Below are 15,361 nucleotides of genomic sequence, written 5' to 3'. Positions count from 1 at the left end.
TTCCAGTAAAAATGAAGAATTTCAAGTATCCTTTATTCAAGGTTGAAAAATGTACCACACCACATTATTGCAAAAGTTCATAGGTACAAAACACTTTGCAGCTGGTGAGAAGGCAATAAAAAGTTGGTTTTTTTAAAATGTTACTATAAATTACTGTTACAGTACTTTGCAAATACAGAATTTCAAATTGCATCATTTTTATTTTTCTAAAATTGCCCACAGTACTAGAAATTCCTGAAGATAAGGCAGCTGTTTGTTTAAAAGAAGAGGTAGCTGGTGTCAAGGGATTTCCATTTCTCTTTCAATGCCCACATACTTAAGGGCATCAGCTTGGCTATATCTGAATTAAAAAAAAAAAAAAATCACAAAAAAGTAGTGTCATGGAACATTTCAGCTTCATTATTCTGACAGAATGACATCACAGCCTGGAATACTCAGATTTCCCATAGTTTCTTCAACAGCTGGGTGTTTCCTCCTTGTGTGAATTTGCAGGTGCATAACACTGCTGACCCATTCAAGAAACTACTTTCAGAGGTGTTTGGTCAAGAGGAGACGAATCACTAAAATTCCATACGTTTTCACCTTGAATCTCCCAGTCCTGAAGTTCATTTTCAGGACTGGAAAGCAACTGCATTTCTCCAGGTTGACCTACACAGTATTGCCACTGGACAGCTTGCTTTTTGCCAAGTGAGATGATTGTAGAGGAAATAAGGACACATTCTTAGCAAGCACTTGTTTGTAGTAATTCTGAAATTTCATTCTCTGAAATGCTTGCCTATTTCTGAATGATGGGGGAGTTTAACTTGTACTGGTACCTAGGTAACCCAACCAGAGAAAGTCTGTCCCCATTGTCACTACACTTTACTTTATGTGAGCTGCTTTTCCAAGTTTGCAGTCTCTTAACCAGCTGCATTGCTCAAATCAGTCTTGCTATGGCATCTGGCTTAACAAAACCAGTGTGGGGAGTGCTGCTTCTCAGCTGCTGAGACCTGAGGCTGCAGGGGCCTCCTTAGGCAGGCACAGGAGTTAACTCTGAGCTGCACAGATACTGAAAGCTAATCCCATCTGAAATACATCTACCCACCTGTAGTCAAAGAACAGTTCTTCACCAGTCTGAATGGCTCTTTTAGCAAATATTCCTATTCTGTGATCACCATTAACCATCATAACTGTTTTAAAAAAAATAGGTATGTTAGTACAAATACTGATAACATGCATGCTAAAGAAATATCTCACGGTATTTCATATATTGATGACCATCAAGTAAATGTGAAACTTACCTTTTGCATAGCAGTTGGGATTTACTGAATGGTTTGCAAATCTAATTTTGTTGCCCTTGCGTGTTGCATCAACCACAAAATCTAGGGAACAGAAAAAACAACAAAACCCACAAATGATGGATGGGTCACCTACAAACACATTTTTGAGTTTAATACCTAGTGTGCTTGGATCTTAGCAGCTGAAGAAGATAACTGCACAGCTTCCCCCATGGAAGAGCTGGCCCACCACCCTACAACAGCTGAACTCTGCTGTTCCACACTGTGCTTTTCCTTTACCTCCTACCACAGTGGCAACTTAGATTCTCATTGAAGCTTCTCTACCTTTATTCCACAAGGACAAGCTACATAAATATGCTAAGTCAACACTATCATAAAGCAGCAGGGTTTTTTTCCTGATTTCAACTATTTTCTAGTATTTTATGCTTGACATAGTGCAGTCTGTATTTTTCTCTTCCAATGGCAGCAGCCAAATACCACATACAGATATGTGGGTTTTTTTCCCCCCCAACACAATTACCATCATAACTTACTGCTGATTTAATTCAGTAAAATTACTTAGACAACACCTGGCAAGCCTTTTACATTCTTTAGTCTACTTAATGTCTGCACATAATTTTACTCCATGAAGTTCTACTCCTCTTGTACAGTTGCTTGTGCAACAGGCTCCATCACTACATCTAGCTGACTAATATTTAAAGAAAAAACCCCAAAGACTAACTATCAACAGGATGAATCCACACACTGATAGGGAAAGATGTGTAGAAAAAAATTCTCATTGTTACCTGCTGTCTGCAGAAGAACAGGGCTGAAAAAAAATGCTAAGCATACATACTTTACTTATGCTGCCAAGGGTTGCAACTAATGCATACATACCATTATTCAAGTTAAACAGAAAGCTGCACATGTATTTGTCATACACTTTTCCTCTTCTGTCTGCCTCATCCTGAGAAATAATCTGAAAGAAACACCACTTGTAAAAGAGAGAAGCACTCCTCCATTGTGTAACCACAGCAACTTAATGTCAACCCCCCCAGCCTTTTGAAAGACAGGTGGGAGTTTTTTATTCTCTGGGATTCAAAGTATTCCCAGACAAAGTATTGTTTTCAGCAAGCATTCTGCACTTACCAAGCATCCATGCTTTGCTTTTAGCATAAATAAACTCTTTCAAAGCAGAAGAAAAGCAAGAATTGCTTCTCCTTTCAAAATCAGGACTGCGTACCGGGCTCAGGATTTTATTACTACAGAATACAGCTTAGGGAAAGCTCCTACTGACTTTCAGTACTATACTAAATAATTTGCCACCAAATTCCAAGCATGTCTGAACTGAAATTCCATCTAAGATAAAAAGGACATTCCAGCCTCTACTCCTCACAAGAACCTGTTTCAAAATTTTTGTGACATTTCAATTGTGTAGCTCCTGGGGTCTGAGCCTGTGACAGCAGTTGCAGCCTGTGACACTTCGTCAGCCACATGGCTCTGTCTGAACGTGATACCAGGTTACAGACGATGGCATCCCATGGTCGGACCCTGTCAATGCATAACTTTACCAATTAAGCTCATATGCAGTCTTCTCCATCCTTACCTCACCACAGTATTCAGAGATGAATTCATTCTTCTGTACAGGATCTTTGATAAAAATTCCCCAGCCTGCCACATCTGAAGGTGCCAATAGTAAGTGCTGTGGTATATAAAAAACAAGAAGTTTTGATATGCTTGGCTTAGACTTGAGTTCAGTTTTTTTTTTCCATTGTGTTTTATATCACTTAGTTGTATCACTTAGTGAAATGTGTAGGTTGGGACTCCAGGAGTGCAGACAAATCCAGAGTCTTCTAATGATCAAACACACACTAAAATTACAGCTTGTGAATCAGAAGATGTATATAAAAGAAAAATGACCAAGTATTTGAAAACTACTAAAAATTTTAATCACCCCAAGACACCTTGAAATGAGGTTTCATAAAAATTCATTTACTAAAGATTTCAACCTCGAAAGGTCTGCAGACAGAAGGCCACTACTCATTAGCTCAGTAATTTTGTGAGAAGATATTCCAGAGTAGAAATAAACTTTGGCTTATTGATTTATTTGCCAGAACTGAATGGCCTTTCAAGACTTTAGCAGACTGTATACAAATTTATACCTTAAAATCAACAACTGAAGAAAGAAACAGCTTCTAGACTCTGGGATAAACTTCTTTATGCTGATCTGGGGAAAGACTTCTGAGGTCTTAAAAACAGCAGCCTATTTGCAATTAAGAAGCAAAGCCTGAACAGGGAAAAGGAGATATTCTGCTGCCGTGCTGCACAGAAAACACTAATTGGTACATGACAAAACATACGACTTAACAGCAGCACATGAGCAAGCTAACAAGTGGCAACTCCTTTCCTTGCTGTATTGTTTGGTTTGGGTTTTTTTTTTGTTTTCTTTTCCAGTTTGACAGCATGAAGGCAAAGAAATTCTATTCTCTGGCTTGAAAATATAAGGACACCTCAAAACCCAGGCAACAGACACGCAGTTGTATAACTCTGGACATACTTTTTTGGATCCTCTCTGAATGCTGCAGTTCTTGCAAGAAACATTTTTGCTGTCCCAGTGGTCAGCTGCTCCACAAGTCAGGCAGAGGTCAGGATCACATTCACGGACAGCCAGGTAACAGGGGCACTGCTTGGTGTTGCATTGTGCTTTACAACGACACCCAGGAAAACGATTTTGGCCTACAAAAGAATGTATGGAAAAGAAAAACAGCAAGTATGAGAGAATGCAGTGTAAAATTAAGACTGTGCAGATTACAGCATATCAGAATATTGGTAACAGCCACTGATACCTGCATAGGACATTCAGGAGTACTGCAAATTCTTTCCTTCCCTGATTTTAATAACTCTTCCTCAATTTTAGGTCTAAAGGCTGTTTCTGATTTCATGCAATGGCTAATTACAAGGGCCAAATTAAACTGAACATGCTCACACTGTTGGACACAATTTGCTGCTCCTGTAACTGCCTGCAGCACAGACAGACTGGTTGTACAGATGGTGGGACAGTGAGAGACGTTTATAGGTAACTTTTAAGTGTTTTAAATGTTTTACTTACACTCTGAGCTGCACTGACAAAACTTCTCACAGAAGTTTTGAGCAATTACACATGGGCATGAACTATCACAAGGCTGACGTGGGTGATCACATGGCTGATAGTTGTAAACGTGATTCGATGACCCATCTGAATAAAAATAGCAACATTTTGTAAAGTTGAAAGTTGCAAACAAACAATATACAGGTCCTCTTAGTCTAAGGCAGAAATTCCCTTTTAGTCATTTAACTAAGAAAGCCCAAACACGAACAAAAAATCCAAACCCACAACAAGTGGGGTTAAAAACCCAAAAGACACAAAACCAGAACTATAACAGTAGTGAGGTGTTCTACACCATTAGCTGCCTTCCTAGTGCACCTCATTCTGCCATTGCTCAGCTGCTTTGAGTATTCAGAGCTGAAAGCTGTTTATGTGGAAAACTGAGAAACGAAACTACAATGGTATAATTTCCTGTCTGAACATGTTTTGGAATAGCACTGATATTATTCAGCAAAGTAAATTTGCTTAAATACTGAAAGCAATTTTTAATGTGGAACAACAGTCAACTTTGAAACAGGTAACACTGGCAATGTAATCCCAATATTATTATTATTATTACTATACCACTGTGCTTTCCCAAGTCAATTTTCCAGTACAGACAATGCTAAAGTCTTCCAGGCAAGAAAGGAACTACCAGGGACAAGTCTAGAACTTTATCTCTACAGTAGCTAGGAGAATTTGGTGCTATATAACTTATATTTGCTATTAATACTCCTGAGCTTGTTTTGGGTTTGCATGAATTTGTAAATTTTTAAAAATGCTCAAGTTAGCAATCAGCAACAAAAAATTATAAACAAACTGATCAATTATTTATGTTGCTATAAGTCCCAACTATTCTCAACAACTCAACAACTTTCAGAGAACTATTTCTAAATTAAGCTGGCTTACAAAAAAAAAAAAAAAAGGCACTTTTTACTGCAGCTCCTATCCTTAATACCATTTTTACCTGTGCTTCAATGAAGCCAGACTGGTAAGACAGTAAACTCAGCCTTCTTTCTTTTTTATGGAATTATACAGAGCTCTTCCAGCTATGTAAACCAAAGAGTACCTTTTGTCCCTACAATATGTGTAAGCGAGTTTATGTTTTTAATTTTTATTCTCCTAAAATTTCTAGCTCCCCACAGAACATACATAATGGCCTAATATTAAAAAAAACCAAATAACCAGCCCCCCCCCCCCCCCCCCAACAACCAAAACAAAAAAAAGCAATAGTAGAATCTTAAAAGTTCAGGACATAAATTGAATGGAAAGATGCTAACCCTTTTTCAGCTGTATCTTTCTGCAATGAGCAGCCCACAACCTGCAAAAACACAAAACAAACAAGAAGGTTGACAGGAACTCCTCCTGCAGTGGGCTGGGAAAGGCAGCTGCATCTTGCACCCACACTTGACTTAAGATGGGAAAGTATCTGGAGACATGAACACCTGCTAACTGCACACGAGTCAGAGGGGCTGCAGCAGAACCACCCTGTCCTACTCTAGGGCTTGACAAGATCAGAGCTCTGCAGGCTGCTCCCCCCGGTCCCCACACCATTCCTCTAGTCCCAGGATTGCACAGATGAGCAGTCCCCACCCAGCCCAGTCTAGAGACGCTTAAATTCAGATGCCCTTGAAGGAAACCCTGCCAAGAACAGGCAGCTGGCAGGCAGGAGCAGCAGCAAAAGAAGTATACAAAGTTGCAGATCGGGAGGGTCATGCCTCCTAAACAGGGGGTGGAAATGGGACAGCTGTTTGCTGCACAGGACTTGGCCCCAGCGCCACTCTGGCTGTCACCTACAGATCATAGCCAGGTCCTACCCCTTCACCTGAGAAGCTCCACGTACTTGAAAGGAGACAGTGCCTGCCTGATGGAGTAGTATTTCTTCTGGCTGGACACTTTTCCCCAGTTGTCCTGGCTGGTGGTACTGCACTGAGCCTTTCCCATTCGGCTTCAAAGCCTACGCTCCTTTCTCTGATGTCCTAACAGTTTTCCTTCAGTGTCCCCTTTCTCAGCTAGCTCAGCCAAGCACACCCTTTGCCAGAAGTGGTGTTCTTGTTGAGTGGTGGATTTAATTATTTGTGTTTGTTGCTTTGCTGTGGTTTTTTTTAAGAGTAACATGCTTTTTGGTTAGCATTCACTATACTTGAAAGTTCTTGCAAGTTACATTTACCCCTTCATTTTGCATCCATTTCAGATTCCAAGCTCTTTGGCCAGGGAATGTCAGCTATTCCATAAACAGTATATCAGAAACAATCAAGCAAAAACACCTGCCTGGACATTTAGTAACAAAAGAAAAACTAGACTTTTCATTTCAGTAGCCTTAAAATTAAAGGAGAAATCAGTTGCTTTATTTTTTCTTCAATTCTGTGCATTTTAGTAACCACTTGTATATAGTGAACACACGTAACAAAAAAATTAGACTAAGGATTTTCAAAGTTTATACTTCTTGGACTTCCTTAGTATATCATGTAACAACATGAAGACAATATGGGAGAAGCTTCATTCCCTGGCCAAAAAATACATTGCCAGCTGTATCAACAACCTCACTTTCTCTCCAGATATACTGAGATGCCTAAAACACTCATGAGCACAGGTACTAAAAGATCCCCAGCACAGAATACCTACAAAAGCTATTCTGCCTTTCAGTGAATGCAACACTTCTCAGAAGTTTGCACTCTGAAGAAATATCTCCCACTGAAACTACTTAAATAGGATTTTTTAGCTGCTACTTCTTTCATAAAAGCATAGCAGCTTTTACTTCAACCAAATGTTGTGCAGCGCCCTCCAACAGATTCAGATAAATAAGATTATCTATAAAATTGCCCTTCTAAAGCATTACTATAAGATTTAACTCAACAACCAATTTTCTTACAAGCACTGAAGGAGCCCATACAAGTCAGAAACCCACAAAGGCAGATTTGTCCAAGTAACTAAGACTGAGAGGAAAGAAGAGGCCTAGCATCACAGAGTACTGTAATAAATAGATGACATTCCTATTAACAGTGATTCACTCTAGAAGAAAAGGCTACCAACCTATATTTATGAATTATGAGACACTGACTCTGCAATAAGACACTTCCCACATGCCTGAAAGGAGTGCAATTTTGACTTAAATTACTCTAATGCACACCAAACTACTTTCTTTCTTTCTTGTCTACCTGGTGTTTGGAAAATGTAACATACCATATTTTTGAACAAGTCTTTCACAGAAACTTGTCTGTCACCCCAAGATAATAAGAACCTACTAGCATAGCAAACCCTTAAAAGCATTCTGTGGCCAGACTTTTTAAAATACTCTTTCACTAGCAATTAGCAGCTTCACTTTTTCTCCTAAGGTAAGCACTAGCCTAATACTTTAAATGCACACAAATGTGCATACACATCAACAAAGCATTAATAGTAACAAGTCAAAGCAGAAGGAAAACTACAGGTGGTGGTCATAATGGGAAAGGCATCCATCTGTTCTGCCCCTCTTCTGGAGAGACTGGTGTCACAGGACGGAGAGGGGCTGGAGACACACAGTGGCAGCAGGAACTGTGGGGAATGACAAGACAACAGGAAGCAGGCTGCCAGCACTGACCAACTCAACAGGAGTTTTGACTGGCACAATCCAAAAGTACATTCACTGCCTTGTAACTTTCAAAAGCTGCCACAAAATGCTCAAGTTCTCCTGGTTAGTGCACAAAGCTGGAGCCTGAGCAAGCACCATACTAAAGGCAGAGTCATTTTTGTATCTGCCCTATATAAATCTGCCATCTCAAACAGAAGCAAAAGGCAAGACCTGGTCCCATGCAGCAGGAAACAAAGGCAAGGAAAAGATGAAGTTGAGAAAGCAACTTGAAGCTTCATTAAAAAAGCCAACTGGAAACTGCATAGAAAGTTTCCAAGCAAGCTGGTGGATTTGTGCATCTGCTTGCTGACATCTGCAGGAGAGCCAGCTTAGAAAACAAGTGTTTCCAGAAGCATTATGACAGCAGCTGTCAAAGATACTGTTCTTCTCTCCTAACAACCTACTAGACTTCTAAACTTTGCCAGTGGTTTTAGGCAGCAGCAGTGTCAGCCAACCCGGCACTAAAAACACTCTTTGGAAGAAGCTGCTCCAGCATTTCTTGCTTTGCACAAGGATATTCTGCTATCAGAAAGAGCACTAAAAACTCAAAATACATGCCAATTACGTCAAATATGTAGTTGAGTCTTTGCAGTGTTTGATTTTCTGGCATCACTCAAAGACTTCAGTCTCCCAGACCATCTTATCCACAGTCTCCCCACCACTCCAAGACTCAGCCTTCCAACCAGGTAGCACATCGCATCTGTGCCAATGCCCCAGCTGCACCTTTTGCCTGATAACAGTGAGACTTTAAATCCCTACAAAAAGGCATCCTGAACTCTTGTCAGAACTACATAAGCTATTCAAACACGTGCAGTCCAGCAGAAGGTAGGTACAGGAGGAAAATGAGAAAGTGGGGGGAAAAAATAAAATACTTTCAAATAAGATTACTAAGTGGCCTCTGAATAGGGGATGAGGGAGAAAATCAAAATAATAAAGAAGCAGCTTTACATGGCCTTAAAATCAGTACCAAAACAGAGAAAGGAGTGCTGATTAGTTAAAGCAAATTCAACTCAGCTCCTAGCAAAGGAAGAAAAAAAAAACACACAAAAGAATGAACAGTACTGAAGTACATTCTCCCTCCAGCATACACTCATGCTTTTCAGAATTCTTTCTTCATTAATGTTTTTTACTAGCTTCTATGCAAAGTACTCACTTCTCATCAAGGCAGAGTTTTCTCAAAATAACAGGTTAATCTGATACGCAGGCCAGGCTCTGACACTTACTGGTTCTCCAAAACACAACTATATTAGAAGTTGTCTTCTCCCACTGGTCAGCCTTATTACAGCTCTCTTAACAAAAATTACACAGGAAGGAGGGACACAAAACATTTCATTATCCAAGAGGGGCGCAGTCTTGCCAGCTCAGTACGCCCATAGGGCACCAAGATGATATGGGAAATAGGCAAAGTCTTGCAAGAAAAGAGTTGATCTGCTCTCAAATCAGTTACAAGAGGCCAGCAAAAGCAGCCTTCTGCTGCAGCTTTTCCCTCTGGTGACGCTACTTTAGCTCAAAGCCACACACACACGTGGAAAACCTGCAGACAGCTAAGAGCCCTGCAGTGGAAAAGGGCAAAAGGCAAGGAAGAGCCTTCCTGGCTCTAGGACTGGATTTACTCTAAGAGTGAGTAAACTCAACTAAAAGAAAGGTAAGAAGCAGAGGAAGATTTCCAGATGATTGTCCCAATTGCTGGTTGTGGGAGATCTTCAGAGTTCTCAAGTTACAGCAGGATGTAGGCAGGCTAAACTGCTTTCCTTTTTAAAAAGGCTACTGCCATAGAAGAATGGAGATAGTTGGATTGACACATATCCTGGGACATTATATTTGTAAAATTATCTCCTTCCTTCAATGAGAGTTTAAAGAAGTAAAGGGCATTTCAAAACTTAATTGCTACCAATGAAGTTTTTATATTGGCAACTAATAAAAAAGCAAATAAAGTCAAGAAACCCCATGCAATGGAGTGCGCTTTCATTTACTTGGGGAAAAAAAAAAAACAACTCCTAAACAAAAAAAAGTCTGAGAATTCCTCCAAAACAATGTCAGTTTGGTAAACATATAGACCATTTCAGCTGCAAAAATGTGTTTGAGCATTTTAGATGCTCTTTTAAATAGATGTAGTGGCACCATTTTTACAGCAATTTGTATGAATCTGACAGCAAGTTAATTCTCAGCTTTATATTCCAAACTTGCACCATGGCTAACAACCTAAATTTAAACAGCCAAGCCCACCAAATGCCCAAACACTTGAAAACTGTGCCAAGAGCATTAAAATCAATAGCTTTTGCTGAGAACAAAATCTTTTCCAGATGCTCACTCAATCTTTTCCCAGCTCACACTGCCTGCCTCTATGCTACAAAGCAAAAATAGTCCACTCCACGTCAACAGGATCTTTGAACCAGTTCAGGAATTTTACTAGGCCTGGAAATAATAAATAAACAAGCTAAGACAGAAGCAAGAAGAATTGATAGGAGAAGAACTGGAAGGACAAACTTGAGGGAAAATAAGGGAAGTTAAAGGGAGAAATAGGAAATTATATCGGGAAAAGCATACTTATTTCTTGCTAAAGAAATGTTTTTGCTAATTTTCAGTCAGCTTTTAATCTCCTATGTTCTTATCTCTCAGAATAAAAATAATCAATGCAGAGCTGCATTCTCCAAACCGCAGAATTCTCAAAGAAAAATGCATTTCACTGACAGACAGCAGCCACCGAGTTTTGCAATTTCAACAGAAATTGTGTCAAATAATCAGTGTGGCTCCAGAAAAGCGTAATTCTGCTCTTCATTGCAGCTTGACTTTAAATAACAACTTGTTAACCTGTTTTTTTAGTTGGTGTTCTAGGTGCTAATGAAACTGGGGTGCTACAAAGGAATAGTCTCTCCTAAAAAAAGAAGGCAATCCCTACTAGCTTGCTATCTGAAGCTTGCTAGAATACACTTCATCATTAAAAAAACATAAGTTTTAATTTTAAAATACCATATAATCATTACTCAATCCTGTTGAAGCACTTAGGAATTTAATGTTTATCGCTGTAAAAAATAATTATACCACACTATCTTGAATGTTGTAACAAGCTGCATAGGTGATTTCTAATCTAAACAGAATTTTGACTACTTGCATCAATACACCTACAAGAACTGGCTGTTAAAAGAGATTAAAAAGAAAGGAAAGGGAAAGAGAAGAGGAAGGTTATAGTTGCCAATGCAGTAAGATTTTGTCTGAAACTAAACCACCATTTTGTTTTATTGCTGCAACTTTTGGTTTTGGAAGCAAAAGAAGAGCTGTGCAACTTTTCCTCCAAAACACTTTCTGTTCTGATCCCCTGTATCTCCAATTTATTGTTATGCTAAGGGTATTTAGTAACAGATTTACCTGTGTTTCCTTTTCTTCTTTCTGGGAGGAGTATCAACATCTTCAGCAGGGACTGGTGCAATAATACTAGATTCCTTTACTCTAAACTCATACACCTAACAAGAGATACCATAACACATCCACGATAAATCTCTCACTAGTACAAAGTTGCTCATATTCTAAGTTAGTATGATTTCCTCCAACCAACAACTTACAGATTATATCCAGTCATAGTCTCTTTTCAATAAATTTAAAGTTGATTATTTTTGTCATTTAAGAACTGATACTCTAATTAAAACCTCCTGTAAATTTAACTTAAAAACAGTTTTAAAACTAACTTTTATGTATTTGTGGTATGAATTCTGGACCATAGCGTTCTTGGGAAAACCAAGAAAATTAATTACTTTTCCCTTTTAGTAATCAATACTAGTATTTGTATACTTTAGCTTTAAAAGTAAATTGCTATGACTCTTAGCAAGTAGCTTCCCTTCTTACCTGTCTGCACGTTTTGGTCCCAATCAGTCTGGCAATTGCACAGAAGTTGTCATAGTAGGTGCCAATAAGAACTCTAAACATTGAAGCTTCTGCACCACTCCATTCCACGTTCTCTGGAGGCTCAATATTTGGCTTCATCTTTATTGGTGTTTGACACCTAGAATTTGCTTCTATAATAAATATTTGAGAGTAAGGCTACGTATCAAAATTTACATTGCCCTTCACAATGTCAAATCATTAACTGTAGTTAAAAAATACCCCAGGTTTTTTGTTGTTGTTTCCTAAGTGCCAGAAAAAACAAGCACTTTTCACATGCCTCTTACAGAAGCTAACAGTAGCTACTCAAATTAATGACCTACACATAAACTGAGACAATACAGATGTTCTCTTACAGTTTGGTTAAACTCATACTATTATTCTGTCTTTTCACTCAGTTCCATACATTCTAAACACACATTTTCAAGGATTGCATGGCTTGACTTGTTCTGGCTTTCTGTTGTTTTTGTTGCCTTGGTTTTTTTATAGTTTTGGTTTTGTTCCATCCTCTCAAGCACTGCAGCTCATTGAATGAAGCAGCCTTACCAGAGGAACTGGATGTTTCATCTTTCTTTTCCTCTTCCTCTTTATCGTTGTTTTCCCCGCCGGTTTCAGTGCCGGCCTCTCGATCGCTGTCCGTGTCCTTTGACTCCAGAACGTTTATGGTGGGCGTGCTGGGCCTGCTGGTGTTGTTGGGGAGCCGCCCCCGCCGGCGGCCGCCAGGGCGCTTCGGTGGGGTCTTGATGCGCTCCGCGGTCAGGGCAGCCGCAAACTCCTTTGCACCTTCCTGAACAAAAAACATCACCATTTACAGCAAACGAACCGAGAAGTGGATCCACTTGTGGGAGAACGTCTACTTGCGTCCTGAGTAACTTCCCACTGTTCTACAAAATAATGGCGTGCACCAAAGTTCCAGTTAAAGGCACTCCAACCGTGAACACAAGTACTTTTAATGCTACCATGAAAAAAATCTACACTTACAAAGTAGTCATGTCAGTGCTTCGGTTCACCTTTTACTTTGGCTGCCAAGTGAAAAATAATTCAGTGGTAAATTTCTATTTTCCCAGATGACAGAAAAAAATCAGAATTTCCCACAGAGAACACCCATAAAAATACAAGAACTTTTCTTGCATATGGCACTTATAAAATATGTGTTCTGCATTTTTTAAGATGCAAGCATTGGTAACTTGTTTTCTAGTGGAAAGGGGTATGATATAGAGTAGCAAGTTTTCAGATGGGAAAATTGCATAGTTTCTCATACTAAAAAATTTAGGGGAATTATGAGAGAGAATTAAAATTATTAGTACTCAAGATTTCACTTTATTAATTTCCACCCTACTGCTTCTTAAGAGCACAAGTCCCAGATGGAATCAGCCTTTGGCAAACTAAAAAAACCTTTATAATTTTTAGTTGTGATATAATTTACCAGAGAGCAAAGTCTGCAGTTCCCTGACTAGATTGGACAGAATAGCAGCAACACCATTATTAGGTGATAGTAATATTTCTTCCCTATAAATACCTCAGGCTACATCTACAATATTCCTACTTAAGATGATTGAAAGCTAAACATTTTCTCTCGCAGCAGCTGATGGTAACATAGTTGACTGCAAATGACCCACAAGCAGATGCACTATCCTAGATCCAGCATGCCCTTAGTTAAGTATCCTGCTATACTGCGGCCAGCACTCAGTGAATTGTGACATATAAAATTATCTTACCAAATGTTGATAACAGTGAGGTCCACAAGGCTTATTATCTAATGCTGTTTCTGTATTCTTTCGCTTATAAGTATTGGGAGTTGCATGGAATGCTGTTGAATCAAAACATCACATTTTTAAGTTTTCATATAAAAATACATTGAATATGTAACCTCAAACTGTACCCAAAACACAAGGTTGCCAAGACTTTACTAAAACCAGAATAAAATACCAACAAATTGAATAAATAAATAAATAATAAAATAAACCCCATATAGTGACATATGACTTACCACTTAAATACAGACACAGCACATAGGTAAGTTTCACATATCTTGGAATGGTTTGGGTTGGAAGGGACCTTAAAAATCAACTCCTCTCTGCCATGGGCAGGGACACCTGGCTGATTTAAACCCCATCTAGCCTGGCCTTGAACACTGTCAGGAATGAGGCAACCACAGCTTCTCTGGGCAACCAGTTCTAGTGTCTCACTTCTCTCATAGTGAAGAATGTCTTCCTTACATCAAATGTAAACCTATCCTCTTCCACTTGAAAGCCAATATGCCCATTTACATCGATAATCACCACATTTGTTTCGTGTATCAAGGAAGATTTCATGTGTCTCCCTTTCCAACAAAACAGACTTTACTTTGTTGTCATATTAAACAGAATTATTCAGGGCTTCTCCTATTAATGATCATATTTTCAATGTGTAAGATTCAGTTGTTAAATTTCTATCTTGCCAAAAATCCAACCCCATGCACACTTTGGAAAGGTAACAGGACCCACTTTACATTTTCATCGGTGAGAAGGACACATAAGCATTTTTGCTCTATTAGTTTATCAGCACTCCAGCTAAGCTGACAGGATTTAAGAATTCAGTTCCCAGCTGCAGGGTAAAAACAAGTTAGCATTGTATAGTCACTCTGGATAAGTGAGCCAAGTCTGCACCTTGCAGAGAAGTGTCTGGTCCTGTATCTGAGGGACTCTGTACACTCTGTAAAAGCTGCAGAACAGTGACTCAGAAAGGCGCAGAACTGGGTATGTTACGCATGCAACACGAGCACCTTGATAACAGGATAGCAGAGTTTCCTACCCACTCTCTTTGCCAGAGCCAGCTCTCCTCCTGGGTAATCCCTGTCTCCTAGCAGGGTGTTTTCAGGGAAACTGACTTTTCACAGTTTTCTGGAAGTCTTGGCAACTCCTCTGTACCCCTTACAGAGCTTTTCTGAAGCCTGGAAAACCTGCCACTAGACTCTCACCAAAACTCCTAATATAATGTGGGAGCATCAATGTATGAGCTTTTCAAGATACTCTCATTAGTTTTATGCAATTGTCTTTTTAAAAACAACTCATCTGTGCTCAAGGAAAAAATACTTTGTTTTTTAGAGAGATATCAATAAATACTTTTTCCCTCTAAATGTGTAAACAGTGGCATACAGAACTGCAAGGAAAAAAAATGAAGGATGGACTGAAATTTAAAAAAGAAGACAGTACTCAGTGTAAACCTATCTGTTTGCTAATGCTCCATGAAGGCCCAGAAGAGATGCTCAGCTTAAAATGTGCAATTTCCAAACTATGCAGAAGCACTTATGCTGCAGTTTTACTGCAGCTGCAGTTGGGTAACTGTAACTTACAGTGAAGTTTATAAAAATTCAGTGAATAAAAAGTGCTAATATGTTCAAAATTAAAGAAGAAATCCCTCCCCTCCTACCCATATTAATCTAAAAGGGCTGTTCCACACTAACACTTCACACATCTCATTCATTAAGCCATTTCCTATTCATTTTATTTCCAG

General features: G+C 39.1%; 1 protein-coding gene across 9 annotated transcripts in view; it reads right to left on the bottom strand.

The window, feature by feature from the left end:
• Positions 1-15,361, bottom strand: part of EZH2 (enhancer of zeste 2 polycomb repressive complex 2 subunit) — a 50,676-nt gene continuing 35,315 nt past the window's right edge. For all 9 annotated transcript variants that reach the window (XM_053989850.1, XM_053989859.1, XM_053989845.1 and 6 more), the window contains 12 exons: positions 13,585-13,676; positions 12,413-12,653; positions 11,831-12,000; positions 11,357-11,451; positions 5,661-5,701; positions 4,366-4,491; positions 3,814-3,992; positions 2,863-2,958; positions 2,154-2,235; positions 1,281-1,361; positions 1,085-1,169; positions 1-340 (listed from right to left, as the gene is read on the bottom strand). In XM_053989850.1, coding sequence (XP_053845825.1) covers positions 280-340; positions 1,085-1,169; positions 1,281-1,361; positions 2,154-2,235; positions 2,863-2,958; positions 3,814-3,992; positions 4,366-4,491; positions 5,661-5,701; positions 11,357-11,451; positions 11,831-12,000; positions 12,413-12,653; positions 13,585-13,676 — 1,349 coding nt within the window. In that variant the 3' untranslated portion in view covers positions 1-279. The remainder of the gene's footprint in view (positions 341-1,084; positions 1,170-1,280; positions 1,362-2,153; positions 2,236-2,862; positions 2,959-3,813; positions 3,993-4,365; positions 4,492-5,660; positions 5,702-11,356; positions 11,452-11,830; positions 12,001-12,412; positions 12,654-13,584; positions 13,677-15,361) is intronic.

This window comes from Vidua macroura, chromosome 1 (assembly GCF_024509145.1).
Source record: "Vidua macroura isolate BioBank_ID:100142 chromosome 1, ASM2450914v1, whole genome shotgun sequence".
Classification (NCBI taxonomy): Eukaryota; Metazoa; Chordata; class Aves; order Passeriformes; family Viduidae; genus Vidua; species Vidua macroura.
The sequence above is the reverse complement of the archived record's forward strand: the minus strand, read 5'-3'. Positions and strand labels throughout refer to the sequence as shown.